This window comes from Gobio gobio (genome assembly GCF_949357685.1).
Source record: "Gobio gobio genome assembly, chromosome: 5".
NCBI lineage: Eukaryota > Metazoa > Chordata > Actinopteri > Cypriniformes > Gobionidae > Gobio > Gobio gobio.
The window spans coordinates 31,005,441-31,024,199 of NC_137101.1; the positions used below are offsets into that span (position 1 = coordinate 31,005,441).

Sequence of the window (18,759 nt, forward strand, 5' to 3'; positions counted from 1 at the left end):
ACAAAAGTGGACAAAGTATATATATATAGCTATACTCAAGTGCCTTGTCGGTGTCCTTGCTCGAGTGGAGTCGCGCAGAGTAGAGTCGAATGGTCTTTACACTCTTTACACGCTGCCGCTTCCGCTGCCGCGGATTACTACTCAATTTATACTCGCATTAAATGTCGTTATTGAATACAGCTGGCTACTCCCAGTGAAACGCGTTAGTTCGCACGAGGTCAAACAATAACAAACCAGACTACAACAAACAGCCAACTACAGCAAACAGACAGCGTTCTAAAGAACAGCTGAACTACAGATCAAATGAGGAAAATGTAAACAGAACTCACACACTAGCTGTTTTCCCTGATGTTTTTTCGATGCTTCTCTCTGACTCAAAGTAAACAATGAACGCTCTATATAGCACGCTGGCTTATGGCCACGCCCAGTGAAACGCGTTAGTTCGCACGAGGTCAAACAATAACAAACCAGACTACAACAAACAGCCAACTACAGCAAACAGACAGCGTTCTAAAGAACAGCTGAACTACAGATCAAATGCTATATGCGAATTGCTATTAATTAAATGTCATCATGAATTAATTTACTATAAACATCTATTATTAACTGATAAATAAATTGTGTTAATTACCACAATGGATTGGACTCATGTATTTAAATTTCTAGCCATCTGTTTTAATGAATCATATGATTTGCAGTAATAATTGTTCACCCAAAAAGAAAATTCTGTCATTAATTACTCACCTTCGTTCATCTTCGGAACACAAATTAAGATATTTTTGATGAAATCAGAGAGCTCTCAGGCCCCTCCGCTATTTAACATTTATGCTAAAACATAAAATCATCTACTCAAAATGCCTGTCCCTTGTGATGAAACCAAGTGGTCCAACACCCACTTCATACGAAGAGGTCATTTTGTTTTCATACACCACATATCCACTGTCCTCCTGCAAATTGTAACTGTCGGCATCCAGTCCATGCTGTTGAACCCAATAGTATCCAGCTGCAGCCCCGCAGCACACCAGTTTCAGAACACCAGTTTCAGAACACCAGTTTCAGAACACCAGTTTCAGAACACCATCCACAGAACCGGAAGTGAGGGGCGGTGCTTAAACAGTCATAGTTGCGCTATCCATATATGTAATTTTCTTTTGATAAATATAAGCTGTTTTCACATGGATTTTGATCGGATCGATGTCTACAATATTTAACAACAATACTTTTAAATAAAGTCATTTTTCTGTTCATATAATATGCATGTCATGATGTACAATGATCAACATTTTAAAACTATACACAGTTTTTATTTAAAAAAAATTAATAAATGTATAACATGTTGTAAAGTGTTTCTCATTTGACTATAGATATATTAGTATTATTTTGTTCACAGTCATATTGTTCCAAATAATACTGACAGAAAATAGCCTATGAGATTTAGGGCCCTATTTTAACGATCTGAAACGCAAGTGTCAAAGCGCGAAGCGCAAGTAACTTTGTGGGCGGGTCTCGGCGCTGTTGCTATTTTCCCGGCGGGATAAATGGCTCTTGCGCCCGGCGCAAATCTAAAATGGGTTGGTCTGAAGTAGCTTCATTATTCATAGGTGTGGTTTGGGCATAACGTGAATAAACCAATCAGAGCGTCATCCAACATTCCCTGTAAAAGCAGGTGCGCAAGTTCCATTATGGATTGCTATTATTATGGCGTATTTACCAGGCGCACGCCAGGAGCGGTTCACAGCCGAGGAGACTGATGTTCTTGTAAGAGCAGTGAAAGACAGAGAAGTTGTGTTGTATGGGGATGGGAGAAACCCACCCAAAATAGCGTCGGTTAAACAGGCGTGGGAGGAAATAGCCACAATTGTTTCATCAGCTGGCATCCCCAGGACGTCGCACCAGTGCCGCAAGCGCTACAATGACATCAGAAGACGGGGAAAGTCCAAGCTTGCCAGCATCAATCGGGCACGCCGTGTAACGGGAGGTGGATCTGCCTCTACTCAGGACCTGACGCCAGCAGAGGACATCGCTGCGTCCACCCTCACCGATTTTTTTTCCTGGTTCTGGACAAACCAATTTGTTAGATGTCCTTATATACATATATGTCTTGCCAGAAGTTGCCACTATTGGGCAAACAGGTCTCCTTAATTATTAGACTACAATTAGCCTGAATAATTTGTAAGCTAGATTTATGCCTATTTTTTCACATCTTCGTGAATCGTGGCACACCACAATGATTTCCGTCATCTCATGTGTTAATATTTTTTAGTGTAACAATTTATGATTTGCAAAAATAACTGTTGCATCTGTGTAGATTACATGAGCAAAGTGTATGCGCGTTGTGCACGCTATACATTATGGTCAAGCATGCGCCCTTAAAATAGCATAATGAACAACGCGCCACCGACTTTAGACTAGGTTTTTTCTGGTCAGTGGCGCAATTGTTTAATGGAACAGCAAAATAGCACCAGGGATTGTTTGCGCCGGAACACGCCTCCTTTTTTGCGCTGAACCGCCCAGGTAGCGCAAGTTCATTCACTAGTTTAGCGACGTGCTTCTGTGGAGGGAAAAGCGCGCTTTGCGCGGGTGCAAAATAGGAATGACACATGCGTCGGTGTACAAAGTCAATTGCGCTGGGTGCAAGATAGGGCCCTTAATGTTAATGGACACAAACACAGTAGTTTATTGTTACTTTAACAATACTACAACTTTTTATTTTAATTTAAAAAATATATTAGGCCTAATACATTTGTAACATGTTATAAAGTGTTTCCCATTTGACTCTATATTCAATCGTATTATTTCGATGGAAAATAATAGACAGAGAATGTGACATTTCTATTTTTCAAATGTCAAATAAAAATAACCATTTAATACAAGGCCTTAAAGTGAAATGTGTTTCTCTGAAAGAAAACAAATAGGACATATATAAAATATTTCTAAAATAATATTTAAAACGAATTTAAACGGCACATGATAAAAAATAAAAACATGCAAAAAAACTTAAAACACAAAACTTGTGACTCTTAAGCCCATATCATGGCATTTCTGCAGAAATACTTGAAAAGATGAAAGTGTTTTCATCCCTGAAAACTAGATGTATACGTTTTATTAATGAATAATTATTTAATATTAAGACAAATAATATCTTTTGACAAATGCAAAAAAGTTTTAATGATAAAACGTGAAAGACGTGAAAAGATGAAAGTCTTCATCCCTGAAAACAAAATTAATATGTTTTATTAATTAATAATTATTTAATATTAAGACAAATAATATCTTTTGACAAATGCAAAAAAAGCTTTAATGATAAAACGTGAAAGACGTGAACAGATTCAATATTCGTTCACCACCACATGTATCATGACAGAAATATCACACACAACTCAATATATTCTCCTTCATGGTTCTGTTCACATCTTACTGGATTAAATGCATATGTTTCTCTTGCATGAAAAGTAACTTTAAAATCCATATGAAAACGTTGTGTATGGGTAGCGCCGCTCACTTCCGGTTCTGTGGATGGTGTTCTGAAACTGGCGTTCTGAAACTGGTGTGCTGCGGGGCTGCAGCTGGATATATCTCGTTGAACCTGCTGAGGAAACCGTTGACTAGCTTGCTGTTGAACCTGCTGAGGAAACTGTTGACTAGCTTGCTGTTGAACCTGCTGAGGAAACTGTTGACTAGCTTGTTGTTGAACCTGCTGAGGAACTGTTGACTTTCTTGTTGTTGAGCTGGCTGTTGAAACCACTGATCAGTAGTGATGTGACATTTGAACCGAGGTGTCGGAGCTTGTGTTACATTATGTTATAACATTATGCTATTATACTACATTATTACTATTAGGTTAGACCAGGGTCGGATTAACCATTAAGGCAGGGGTGTCCAAACTTTTTTAAAAGGGGGCCAGATTCGATGTTGTGGACATACCCGGGGGCCGGTCCTTTTTCTATTATATATATATATATATATATATATATATATATATATATATATATATATATATATATATATATATATATATATATATATATATATATATATATATATATATATATATATGAAATGTTTTGTTTCTTGGAAACATGACAGATTTGACAAAAGCTTGAACTGACAGTAGAGTAGCTTGAGATAGGACACGGATGTAAATGTATAGATATTTAACAATATCTGTAAAACATTCATCAACCAAAAAGTTTTAATGGGTGAAATTTAAATATTATTACTGAGTTAGAACTATTCTTATTTAAATGTTAAAAGTGCTCTATTTAAATCACCACAGGTAAAACCACACTACAATAAATAAGTAAAATACTTTTCTTACTTGGTATTTCTTGGCGGGGAATCTAAATGAATTGAGTTTTTGCTTGAAACAAACTAAATTATCTGCCAATGGATTAGAAAAATAATCTTGTTTCTGTTTGGGACAGAAACAAGAAACAAGATTCCAAACAGAAAAACTATGTTTCTTACCCCATTGGCAGATATATTTGCTTGTTTTAACCAAAAACTCACTTCAATTTCATTTTATTTTCCGGAAAATAAGAAAAAATATGTCATTTAACTTATCTAGTAAATGCATCTTGATTTAAGAATTTTTTGATATATTTATACTAGAATCATATTTATACTAGAAACAAATACTAAATGACAGCATTTTTTTGCAGTGCACACAAGGCAAAAAGTAAAAAAAAAAAAAAAAATCTGTATCTAGAATGGCTTTATGGTATTTAGTCTATAAACATAAATACAAATGCACAAAACTGCAAGTTTATGACAAAAATAGTCTGCAATTTGGCCTTTATTAATAATTTAATACATGTCTACATTGCAAATAAAATTAGATTAGAATAAATAAAATAAAATAAAAATAAAATAAATAAAATTAGATATTGACCTACATTTCAGACAAATTACCACGGTTACAGGTTACCACAGTAAATCCATGATAAATGTTGGTGAATTGTTGTTTGAAAAGTATTTTAAATGAATCGGCTCAGTGTTTCTCCTGATTTGCACGTTAGTGTTGTTAATTTAGTCAGCACTGTATAACTGGATTTAAATTAAATCAAATCACCAATAGATTTGCAGCTTGTACCGGAGACCTCTGTGCCGAACTCAAACACTTCTCACGGGCTGTTTAGTGGGCGTGTGATCGAGACGCTCAGCAGGTAAAAACATTTGTTCGGAGTCAGAGCTCGTGAGTTGCGCAGAGCACAAGTAGCGCTGTTTTGTTCCGCTTTTTGCGCTGTTTCCCTGGCCTAAAATCTAGTACTGCCACTTTGCGTTGACATCTTTAAACTGCACGATTTGTAAATTATCAGTGGAGGGCCACATATAATATATTTTAATAGACAAGCTGCGGGCCGTTTGAAATTCATCCCCGGGCCGCATTTGGGCAACTGGTCACTTGTCCAGGGGCACAGGACATCTAAGGGGCCCTGGGCACCGTCAAATATTATGTTAGATCATGTTATAAACACAGTCCTCACTTTCCTAATTATATGCAGATTTTTGCAACCCGTTCGATCAAAATATTATGTTAAATCACATCAAATACAGTGTCTGTAGCTTCCTGCACTGCGCAGCAAGCGAGGGCGAACTGTCACGTCGAATCACGTGACTTGACGCTCTGAAATTTGAAATCGGTGGGAAGATGGAGAAGCAGTTAAGCGAGAGCGCTAAAATAATTTTTTTTTTTTTTTCTCAGGTGCACGAGCCCTTGCCCTTTATCAAAATTAATCAAAAGTGCCCCTCTCAGACAAATATCAATGATAATATTGTGATCAATAAAACTAAATAAATTTCATAAATTAAAGGAAAAAAGGAATAAAGGAAAAAGTAAACCAACATTTTTTTTCATCAATAATCAAAGCTAATGTGTCGATTTAAAGGTCCCATGGCATGAAATAAAAATTTTAGGAGTTTTTTTAACATTAATATGAGTTCCCCTAGCCTGTATATGGTTCCCAAGTGGCTAGAAATTTCGATTCTGAGTTCTGGGTCTCTTGCTCTGCGTTTGAGAAAATGAAAGCTCAGACGAGCTGATCTGGAATCTTCCCTGTATGTCGTCATATGGGGAACGGTTTCAGTTTATTTTGGTCGCAATGTCAGCACAGGCGTTACAAACAGACTTTACGATATGGATTCGACAGCACTGCCACAAACAGTGTTCGTTAATGTCTGATCTGTGATAAGTGATTTCTGATGTGTAGCTACACAGTCAGGTCCATAAATATTGGGACATCGACACAATTCTAATCTTTTTGGCTCTTTACACCACCACAATGGATTTGAAATGAAACGACCAAGATCTGCTTTAACTGCAGACTTTTAGCTTTAATTTGAGGGTATTTACATCCAAATCAGGTGAACGGTGTAGGAATTACAACAGTTTGTATATGTGCCTCCCACTTTTTAAGGGACCAAAAGTCTGCACCCTATCTTCTTCCTCCTTATTCTACGAACTTTGTAACATGTGGAACCCCTCTTGAATACTTTTACTACGTTTGTTTTACCATTACAGCTGTAGAGATGAACGAATCGTGAAAGTGTTGATTATAGCATTATATTTAGATCTTTTCCCATCACATGAAAGGCTGCAGTGATGAGCATTGAATACACAGGCAGTCGGTTGATTGCGTGAATGCAGTGATCTCGTCATTGCAGTGCTATTTCTCTCACAAAATGCTTTCACCATAACTAACAGCAAACACAAAATCGACATGAATACAGTAAGAGCTTCGTTGTGCAGCATAACAGCGTCATTCATTATAACAGCAGTTTGGACAAGTGTGCAGATGCAGATACACTCACAAAGTGTGATTGACAGCTCCGAACAATACAAAACAGTCAAAATCACAAAAGGAACTGAGAGTTGGTGACAGTAATACAAAAGAAAACTCAATACAAATAAAAAAAACCAATTAAGCCAACCAAAATAACGACCACAACAAAAAAAGAAAACAAATATCCAGCCCACTTAGCCACTGGACTAGAAGTGTTGATGACCCAAAGCAGCAGCGCGGCCCAGAGCGCGGATTGGAGAGAGAGAGGAGGGGAGAGAAGGCGCAATGCCTTAATGAGGACCCTTATAATTAGACGATGGGACACTCACAACCACACACACACAAAGTCATACTGTAGCTCCTTTAGTTGGTGGGTGAACAGCTGGTGCACCGACCTGTCTACTGTGCTGCCCGGACGCGCAGGTGGGCACCCTGAGGGTAAGCAGTACACCACGCACACACAAAGCTCTGGCGGACCAACGTCACACTCTGCGATCCACAACAGTGCGAGGAAAAAAGGGGCTTTCAACCAAGACGCACTCCAGGGGGCATGAACAACAAACTTATATACAAAAGCGGAGAGGTACCCAATTGGCCACGTACTTAATGATGGTGACGTTTCAAACACGTCACAAGCATCACTACATAAAGAAAAAAAAGAATAATCTTTAGGGGAACAATAGGGCTCTTCGCCCTATCAGGGCTTGGGCCCTTGATGCAGTTTGGAATTGGTTAGAGTGCTCGGAAGAAACACATGATCAGAATATCGATTTGCCGGATAATAGTACAAACTATCAAACCTAAATTAGTTTCAAGAACTACAGTTCCTGCAGTGGAACAAGGCTTTGATAAAATGGAAAGATCCAGTCCATTAAATGAAAGGCTGAGCCACAATCAAAGCCATTGTAAAATACTAAATATACACAATACACACATGGACTACCTGTCAAAAAAAAAATATTCCATTAAATTTTTGTTCTTTTTTTTAACTAAACCTTTAAAAGTATATGTTTTAACCATTTGTTAAAATCTGTAAATCCAGTGAAACCATGGTTTACAGTGATTTTTGAAAAGCAAAAGGGGATTTAGGCCTCGCACCTCATTGTGCCTAACCCCCCTCAGCTGTTCTAGAATTACTGTAAAACCACAGCTTATTTGGGCTTATTACTTTATTATATCATAAGAAAATGACTAAGCTATTGTTGTTTGCTGTGTTGTGTTATGTAGGCTTATGTTTGTCCACAAGACTCAGAAGGGCTGATCTTCCATTACTGGGCACTGTTTGATGGTCATGCTGGTTCAGGAGCGGCAGTGGTGGCTTCCAGACTTCTACACCAACACATTGTGGAGCAGCTCCAATCTGTACTGGAGGTCCTATCTAACCTGGCATCTCTTCCGCCAACTGTATTGGGTGATGAACCCAACCACCACCCATCCCCATGCACACATCGGACCCTCACCCGGGCTGCATCCCTACGTGGGGCAACTGGTGCACCTGGCTCCCCCTGCACCCCTCCAACACGGTTCTTCGTGGAGAAGAAGATCCATCATGAAAGCCTTGTAATTGGTGCCTTGGAGAATGCCTTCAAGGATATGGTGAGGTCCAACTCTGTTTCCACAAAATAACTGGATGTGGTTTGAGTTACATGAGTTTGACAGAACAGTTTTCCACTTCCAATGGTATTAGACAGGAAATTAATTTTTATTTATGCCAGGTGCAAATAGCCTTGTTGGCAGAAGCTATTTACACACTATTGTCTGACTAAATTACAAAATAAACAGATTCCTGATTATATAACAGGAGTAGTGATGTGGTGATAGGCCTATAATTGGTGATTTAATAGGCCTATAATTGAAATTGGATTTGGTGTAGGTAGGTACACTGTAAAAAAAATCCCTGTAAAATTTACGTAAAAAAAAACGGAAGCTGTGGTTGCCAGAACTTTACCGTAAAACAATGCGTTAGCAACATATTAGGTTTTACGGGATAGCACTTAGTTTACTGTCTATTTTATATTGCAAAGTTTATATTGCAATAATTATGTGTACACTGTAAAAATGTATTTTAAATTTGCAGTTAAAAACATTTCATTAATTGAAATAATGTTAAATTACCAACTCATTGAAATACTAATATCTGTTCTGTACCCTTTGATATAAATACTGACAACCACCAAACACAATGATGAGAGTCACATGATGAATCAAAGCTCATCAAAAGCAGCTTTTAACAAGACAATACTAATATATGGAAGGTGTTTAGTCACACACTAAACACCATCATGGTAACACACATGAAATTTAGAAAATGCAATAAACAATAATAAGCACATTCTTATCAGTTTTGTATTATGGTGACCTAATTTATATGCACTCTACTTAAGTTTTATTAAAAATATGTACTATACCACTCAGCCTACGTTTCTTTACAGGTGCAGCAGCTAGGACTCACCACTGCACACTGTATGAAACTGTACAATGGTCCTCCCTCTCCCTCAAAAGGAAATTCCATTTATTGATTTTCATTGCTAAAGCACTAATGGGTAAATTACCCCTCTACTTTTCAAATTTGCTTACTTACCAAAATAGTGTAAAGGACCAGGTCGTCAAAGAAAATACTATTAATTATTCCATAAACAAGAAGAGAACTTGGTAAAAAAGCTTTCTCATCATATGCGCCAAATGTCTGGAATGAACTGCAAAACACCTTAATACTTTTAAAAACCTTTTAAAGTCAACTTTGACTGAACAGTGTAATTGCTTTTAACTATAGGTGCCTTTTAAATTTTATGTCTGTATTTGCTTACCTTAAGTATAATGTCTTGTTTGTGTTCTAGTATGTATAGTGTATGTGTACACTGTAAAACCCAACAAGTTAAGCTAACTCATTTAATTTGAGGAAACTGATTACCTCAATTAAATTGAGTTTAACAAACTTAATTGAAGTAAAGAAAAACTGTAGTTATGAGTACTCTGAACTTATTTTAATTGAGTCCACTAAACCAAGGATATTTCTTAATATCCAATTAAACTGTACACTGCATTCAAATAATTTTTACAGTTAAAACTTCACTATAATGAGTAAAACAACAGAAATATCAAACTTTAAATTAACTCAGAGAGCTTGCTAGTTACTGCTAGCTCACAATAGCACACACAAAGTCAAACCCAATGAGTTAAGCAAACTCATTACATTTGAGGAAACTTATTACCTAAAATAATTTGAGTTTAAAAACCAACAGTTATGAGTACTCTAAGCTCATTTCAGTTGAGTACACTAATAGACATTTTTTAAATGATTCTTAATATATGTTGCAGTTGAGTAATTAAGTGATTCATTAAGTGATGATTGAGCATTAATTATGAACACCTGGTGATAATGAGCAGAATCACAGAAGGAAAGAGAAACACAAGGGGCCCTATTTTAACGATCTGAAACGCAAGTGTCAAAGCACGAAGCGCAAGTAACTTTGTGGGCGGGTCTCTGCGCTGTTGCTATTTTCCCGGCGGGATAAATGGCTCTTGCGCCCGGCGCAAATCTAAAATGGGTTGGTCTGAAGTAGCTTCATTATTCATAGGTGTGGTTTGGGCGTAACGTGAATAAACCAATCAGAGCGTCATCCAACATTCCCTTTAAAAGCAGGTGCGCAAGTTCCATTATGGATTGCTATTATTATGGCGTATTTACCAGGCGCACGCCAGGAGCGGTTCACAGCCGAGGAGACTGATGTTCTTGTAAGAGCAGTGAAAGACAGAGAAGTTGTGTTGTATGGGGATGGGAGAAACCCACCCAAAATAGCGTCGGTTAAACAGGTGTGGGAGGAAATAGCCACAATTGTTTCATCAGCTGGCATCCCCAGGACGTCGCACCAGTGCCGCAAACGCTACAATGACATCAGAAGACGGGGAAAGTCCAAGCTTGCCAGCATCAATCAGGCACGCCGTGTAACGGGAGGTGGATCTGCCTCTACTCAGGACCTGACGCCAGCAGAGGACATCGCTGCGTCCACCCTCACCGATTTTTTTTCCTGGTTCTTGACGGACAAACCATTTTGTTAGATGTCCTTATATACATATATGTCTTGCCAGAAGTTGCCACTATTGGGCAAACAGGTCTCCTTAATTATTAGACTATAATTAGCCTGAATAATTTGTAAGCTAGATTTAGCCTATGCCTATTTTTTCACATCTTCGTGGCACACCACAATGATTTCCGTCATCTCATGTGTTAATATTTTTTAGTGTAACAATTTATGATTTGCAAAAATAACTGTTGCATCTGTGTAGATTACATGAGCAAAGTGTATGCGCGTTGTGCACACTTTGTCTTCTTTTATCCTTCATTTGATTTCATCTAAAGCTGTGGCTGAAGCCAGTTGTAGTTCTTGTGTTTCTATTTCCTTCAGTGATTCTGCTCATTACCAGGCACGTGCAGGGGGGGGGGCTTTGGGTGCTCGAGCCCCTGCCCTTTTTCAAAATGAATCAAAAGTGCCCCTCTCAGACAAATATCAATGATAATATCGTGGTCAATAAAACTAAATAAATGTAATTATTATAACATGACAATGTATACAATGGTAACGAACGGCTCAAAAGTCGGACAATTTCTGTTGAGGCGTTGCCGTAACGCGTTGCTATGGGTCGCGTGCGTTTTGATTTTCCTCTGTTCGGAAGCGGCTCTCGAGCCAAATATGGTCCTTTCAGAGAGTGTGTGGCCTTAGGGGAAAAAAGTAAACCAATATTTTTTTTTCATCCATAATCAAAGCTAATGTGTTGATTTAATTACAAATCTATATATTATATATTTTAAAGTATTACACAATTCACCAATGCCCGTTTGTCATGTATATACACCAACCAATCGTGATCTGGCAAAGCAAGTTCAAATTCCATTGGGCGATGTGAAGCGGAGCGGTAATTTTCTGTTCTTATTCAGAAATCGGTTGAAAACTACATGGACAGACGAACTAACGTTTGTGGAACGATTTCCTGCGGTTTGTCTCATTTTATAAATTGCATCACTGACAAAATGGATTTGAACAAACGCTATACATTATGGTCAAGCATGCGCCCTTAAAATAGCATAATGAACAACGCGCAACGCGCCACTGACTTTAGACTAGGTTTTTTCTGGTCAGTGGCGCAATTGTTTAATGGAACAGCAAAATAGCACCAGGGATTGTTTGCGCCGGAACACGCCTTTTTTGCGCTGAACCGCCCAGGTAGCGCAAGTTCATTCACTAGTTTAGCGACGTGCTTCTGTGGAGGGAAAAGCGCGCTTTGCGCGGGTGCAAAATAGGAATGACACATGCGTCGGTGTACAAAGTCAATCGCGCTGGGTGCAAGATAGGGCCCAAGAACTACAATTGATTTCAGCCACAGCTTTAGATGAAATAACAGAAGATAAAAGAAGACACTAAATCTCTGAATATCTCAGCAGAGGAGGATTAAACAACTCCACAAACAGCACTACCAGCTTCACACATTACTAACCAGACTGACTTTCTGTCATTTCTGTTTTAATGAAAATAATAGTTTAATTGATCATTCATTCATCATGTCACCATAATGGAGATGAGTCTTTTCTTTAGTTGGCCTCTTGACCCTTAAACATTTAACTTTAATTTTCTTTCCTCTGGCTGCTTTAACTTTGTGTATAGAAAGCACATTTGTTATGGTAAAAAATGCCTAGAGAAAATGTGTTTTGGTGATGTTAGTACAATCATCATGTGGTGGCTTAAGTCACTGATCTCAGTCAGTCTTATGCTTTGGTTATAGCAGTATTGTGTTCTTAATATTTGTATTATTCATAATGGTGTCTACGTGATTCAGCAGCACAAGATCCAGCACTGTTGTGGTAATTGAATAATATGCAAAAATTTAAAATCATGTAGTGCTCAAAAGTTGTAATGCAGTCTTAATCTATGGCATTACTTAGACACACACACAGATATCAAGAATCTGCGTGTGAATCTCAACAATGGTGACAATCAATGAAAAGCTTCATGCTGCAGTGCATGCTGGATACCACCAATCAAAACTCCCTCATGGGTCCCAGCATGCATTGCGGCATGAATAAATTATGCATCTGAATTGTGACAAATTTTCTTTGATTCTTACTATTTGCTTTTACTTTTGCTGTGTTTGTTGTGATGTTTTTGTAGCTTGTTTTATGTTCAAAGTTGATCTGTTTATCTGAATATATTTTTTGATTGTCACCATTGTTGAGATTCATACGCTGATTCTTGATATCTGTGTGTGTCCAAGTCATGTTGTAGACTAAAACCTTCTATCCATTAATTTTATTCATTTATATCCTGCATATTGTTCGATTTCCGCAACCATCCTGGATCTTGTGCTGTAGAATCACATAGGTTCTTTTGTGAATAATACAAAAAAAAAAAAAAACACTTCTATAACCAGAGCATTAGACTCTAAATGAGCCAAGTTATTTAGTCATTACATAACGATAATATAATCAGTAAAAAACAACCAACACCAGCTGATCACATTTCCTCTTGGCTTTTCTTATCATAACAAATGTGCTTCGTTAAAGCAGCTAGAGCAAGACATGTTTTGTCAAGGGTCAAGATCGCAACAAACACAAACACTGAACACCATCATGGTGAATTCAAACAAAACTATTAAGCCGCGTTTCCACCGAAATTACCCGGAACTATTTGTACCAGGAACTTTTTTCCCAGGAACTTTTTCTCCCCCAGACCTGCTACAATCTGCGGCTGCGTCCCAATTCGCCTACTTATACTACGTCCTAAAAGTATGTACTCTTTTTGTGAAGAAAAAGTACATACTTTTGAGTGTGTAGCAGAAGAGTATGCAAGCTTTGGGACATACTGCTCCCCCACTTTCAATTTAATTTCCTACCGTATCGGAGAGAAATGTAGTCGCTCGTTGATCTGCCTTTCGTGGGTCTTTAGACTCCTCTCATGTGTTTGCAAAGTTAATGGCCAAACGTATCATTACAAAAGTTCTCAATGCTGCTGAAGGAGAAATATAATGTGGATAATATTGAATAAATATCTTTTCGTTCGGTTAAATACTGATAATTGCTCACTCAAACCACTTTATCTAATCCTCTCCACTTAACCGCCAGACTCGCGTAACCGTCATGTTTGTAGTTTTTTAAACACTTTTTATCCGCGTTTGTAGTTCTAATCGAATCCTCGTCCATCTCGCAATGGGTTGTGGGCAATATCAGCCGTTAGAGTGCGCATCGATCTGCACTTCGGATTCTGACCGGAAATAGTAAACCATCCGGGAATCTTTGGAATACTTTTTTCAACATACTAAGATTTGGGACATACTAATTCTTTTTTCGAATACTATTTAGTACGGATAGTATGCGAATTGGGACGCAGCATGCGTTTCCACCGCGGTCTAAAGTACCGGGGAGATTAGGCAAATTAGTCCGGTGACGTGGGAATGCGCGCGACTGCTTCTCCCAGTCACCGACGGACAGTAATCACTTTTGCGCGATACTGTCTGCAACAATAACAAGTGGAGGAGATGCAAGCAGCGCTGCTTTTGCTGATTATGTACACACATTACCAACACTGCTTATTTAAACGTGCACTTTCACCTGGTTTGACCATTTTAATGCAAAATGGGATGATGGGCAATCCAAAATCTGAATGTGTTGTAATAGCTCAATTCCAAAACAAAACATTTTCTATAAAAGGATAATGAGGTTTCAGTCATGACAGATGTGTGAAAAGTTAATTGAATGAAGACAATAGACTGAATTAAGCGGTTGAAAGATTAGGTACTAGACTGCAAGTATTTTATTTTTTATCACAATAACATCTCTTAACATTCACAAAAAAAAAAAAAAATCACATGACTAGTATTACAATATGCTTCATTAAATGCATAATATTAGAGACTTCTTCCTCAAATTTGAAATGAAGCAGGACCACACTTATGGCTTCACTTAAGTTGTGGTTATAAGTTATTATACTACATTCACATAGTTATACATTTAAAAATATAATATTTGGGTTTTCTAGATATGTTTATGTGCATATTCAGAAAGACTTGCGAGCAGCAGCCCTTTTATTTGCTTCCTACACTATATGAATACAATTAGAATGTGGTTATGTAGTTAGAATGTGGAAATTAAAGACACAGTGACATTTTACACATTTTACTTTATTTTAGACAGATTAGTTCTTACAAAATTAAAATAAAAGTGTGCAAAGACAAATAAATTACTAGAACAATAAAATGAAAATATAAAATGTGAAAACAACAATATAAAAAAAGTGTATTTTTCAGTAACCTGTCCAAGAGCTGTGCCAACACGTACAATATATAAAGTACAAATGTGGTAGTGCAAATGCTTCATTCAAGCGGCTGGTCATTGTGGCTACATCTTGAACAACTGGACAAACTGTCCAAGAACAGACAGAAACCCGGTCTGAAAGTCCCTCTGCTGCCGTCTGCTTTCTTCCGCTTCTGACTGGTGGAATGCCAACTCTTGCCTCCTCATCTCTCCTCGGCCTGGCTCTCCAGTAACAGCTGCATATATTGGTCAGTTCTTGTCCATGCTGCAGGGTTAGCATCCTCCATGTCCCTCAGTGCATCAAGAAAGTCACAGTCCCTTTTCCTTTTCTCTAAGTAGAAAAATTGCACATAAACACATGGAAATTAATACACAAGGCAACCATGAAACAATAGAAACCATCAATTAATTATTTAAAGTGTTTTCACTACAAATAATGAACAATTGTTTGCCCAGCTTGAACAATGCCCAGTGTGCAATTTTTATCATGGGCAATTTAAGTTTACAATTAAAAACAACAAAACCATTAAGGATTACACATCAGTTTTTAAATATATACACATTTTTGTCAGCTTTATAACGTACTGGTGACCGCGGGGGAAAACACGCTGGTCTCCGTTGCCTGCGATTCATCAGGGCCACTCGTTACACCTGGAAAAGCACGTTGAAAAAAGTTACTGCAACGTGTTTAAACACTGCAACGAGTTTAATAGATGATACCAAGATGATATATTTAACTTACCTTCAACCCACTCGGATTCCTGGATGGTTTCCAACAACGCACTAGCCGAGTCTTTCGTTACCGCTGCGCCAGAAAAGGACGGTCTGTGTCCTAGCAACACGTCCAGGCGGTCATACCACTTGTTGATACGCCGGTCGGAACCGCTCCGGTTGTTATGATCCTTTAATTTCTTGTAATCTTGTCTAATTTCTTCAACTTCTCTCTGCACTGTTTTCCAGTGTGACTGGAACCGAGTCGATATCTTCAGTTATACCTTTTCATTGCGGGTCGCCGTTTCCAGTTCCCGCTGGATGTCCTCCTCCGCATATATGCTTAATAAAGCCTGAACCTCGTCGTCGGTCCATCGGTCGAATTTTTTGTTGAACTCCATTGTTGCAAAAAAAATATTTACTGAACGCAAAACCCACGGAAACCCACCTCGCAAAAGACTTGTAAATATGGCGGTGGAAAAAAAAATAGCTGTGAGAGCTCAACCAATCAGCATTTTCAGCGCCCAAGTCCCACCCCCGAAAGTTCGGGAACTTTTGAAAAGTCCCACCTCGCAAGCAGGGCCGTTTGGAGGGGGAAATATTTACCCGGAACTTCATTTAGACCCTGATTCCTGCGGTCGAAACACACCGAGTTCCCCCCCAAAGTTCCTGGTTCCGGGGTAAAGTTCCTGCGGTGGAAACGCGGCTTTATTTTCAATATATCAGAAATGACAGAAATAAAGTTAGTTTGGTTAGTAATGTGTGAAGCTGGTAATGCTGTTTGTGGAGTTGTTTAATCCTCCTCTGCTGAGATCTTCAGATTTAATGTCTTCTTTTATCCTTCAGTTGATTTCATCTAAAGCTGTGGCTGAAGCCAGTTGTAGTTCTTGTGTTTCTATTTCCTTCAGTGATTCTGCTCATTACCAGGCACGTGCAGAGGGGGGGGGGGGGCTTTGGGTGCTCGAGCCCCTGCCCTTTTTCAAAATGAATCAAAAGTGCCCCTCTCAGACAAATATCAATGATAATATCGTGGTCAATAAAACGAAATAAATGTAATTATTATAACATGACAATGTATACAATGGTAACGAACGGCTCAAAAGTCGGACAATTTCTGTTGAGGCGTTGCCGTAACGCGTTGCTATGGGTCGCGTGCGTTTTGATTTTCCTCTGTTCGGAAGCGGCTCTCGAGCCAAATATGGTCCTTTCAGAGAGTGTGTGGCCTTACGGGAAAAAAGTAAACCAATATTTTTTTTTCATCCATAATCAAAGCTAATGTGTTGATTTAATTACAAATCTATATATTATATATTTTAAAGTATTACACAATTCACCAATGCCCGTTTGTCATGTATATACACCAACCAATCGTGATCTGGCAAAGCAAGTTCAAATTCCATTGGGCGATGTGAAGCGGAGCGGTAATTTTCTGTTCTTATTCAGAAATCGGTTGAAAATGACACGGACAGACGAACTAACGTTTGTGGAACGATTTCCTGCGGTTTGTCTCATTTTATAAATTGCATCACTGACAAAATGGATTTTAACAAACAAATCCCTGCACAAAACCATGCAGCAGCAGCAAAAGTCGCATTAATGATAAGTGTTAAATTCACTTGTATTTATGTATATTGATACACCGTTTACTATTTCATGAAACTATCAAAGTTAACAAACCCCACGTGCCACCGGCACCTATACAGGCCTATTATGTGAAGTGTAGGCAGGCGAAATGGTTACGTGAAAGGACTTTATTATATTACTATTTTTGAATATTATGCAGCATTATGAAAGTCTCTTATGTTCATCAAGCCTGCATTTATTTGATAAAAAACAGCAATATTGTGAAATATTATTAAAATAATGGTTTTCTATTTTAAAATAATTTAAAATATAATTTATTCCTGTGATCACAGCTGTATTTTCAGCATCATTACTCCACTCTTCAGTGTCACATGATCATTCAGAAATCATTCTAATATGAGGATTTAATGTCAATGATGGAAACTGTGATACTATTTTCAAGATTCTTTTATTAATAAAAAGTTAAAAAGAACAATGTAATAAAATTTCACAATATTAGGCTACTGTTTTTTTTCTGTATTTTTGATTAAATAAATGCAGGCTTGATGAGCATAAGGATATATATATATATATATATATATATATATATATATATATATATATATATATATATATATATATATATATATATATATATAATATATTTACATATTGCCCCTTTTTTACATTTGAGCCCCTGCCCCTGAAGAACTCTCTGCACGGCCCTGCTCATTACCATCATCAGGTGTCACCACCAATTTGCAATTATCACTTATTTAATCACTTAACAATACAATTATTATCCAATTATCATGCTGGGAACTAGAAATGTTCTATAACTCATTCATTTTGAGTTCTGTTTCAGTCATTGTGTCCACACAACATTCGGTAATGTTTGAGTGCAGTGAACTCATTTTTATTTAGTACATACAACTGTTAGGTTTTACAGTGAGATTTGTGGTGTAGTATGTATACTTTGTCCTGTCTTTCATGTATATTTTTTTGTTGTTGAAACTTTTGGCCACCAATCTTGGCCAGGACTCCCTGGGAGAAGAGTTACTGTCACTCAATGGGACATTTCCTGGTTAAATAATAATAATAATAAAATAAATCACAACATTGGATGTAACATAAAACCCTAATGAACATAACTGATTAGAAAAAATAAGAAGAAACATAGTTATTTAAATGAAAATACATTTAATGTGAAGTGTCACACAGGGAATTCTGGGAATGTCAATTATGTTTTTTCACTGTAAATTACACAATGACTTGTTCTTTTTCACTTCCAAAAACTGTATATTTAACAGTATTTTATCGTAAAATTAAATGTAAGGGTAGATCTATTAGTTATTCACCATATATAGTATGGAAACTTGCTGTTAACCAATTAACTGTTTT

General features: G+C 37.6%; 1 protein-coding gene across 1 annotated transcript in view; it reads left to right on the plus strand.

Annotated features, from left to right (window-relative positions):
• Positions 1 to 18,759, plus strand: part of LOC307126022 (protein phosphatase 1H-like) — a 108,761-nt gene that overhangs the window by 16,286 nt on the left and 73,716 nt on the right. The window contains exon 3 of the mRNA XM_079816350.1: positions 8,010 to 8,378. Within this exon, the coding sequence (XP_079672476.1) occupies positions 8,010 to 8,378 (369 nt within the window). The remainder of the gene's footprint in view (positions 1 to 8,009; positions 8,379 to 18,759) is intronic.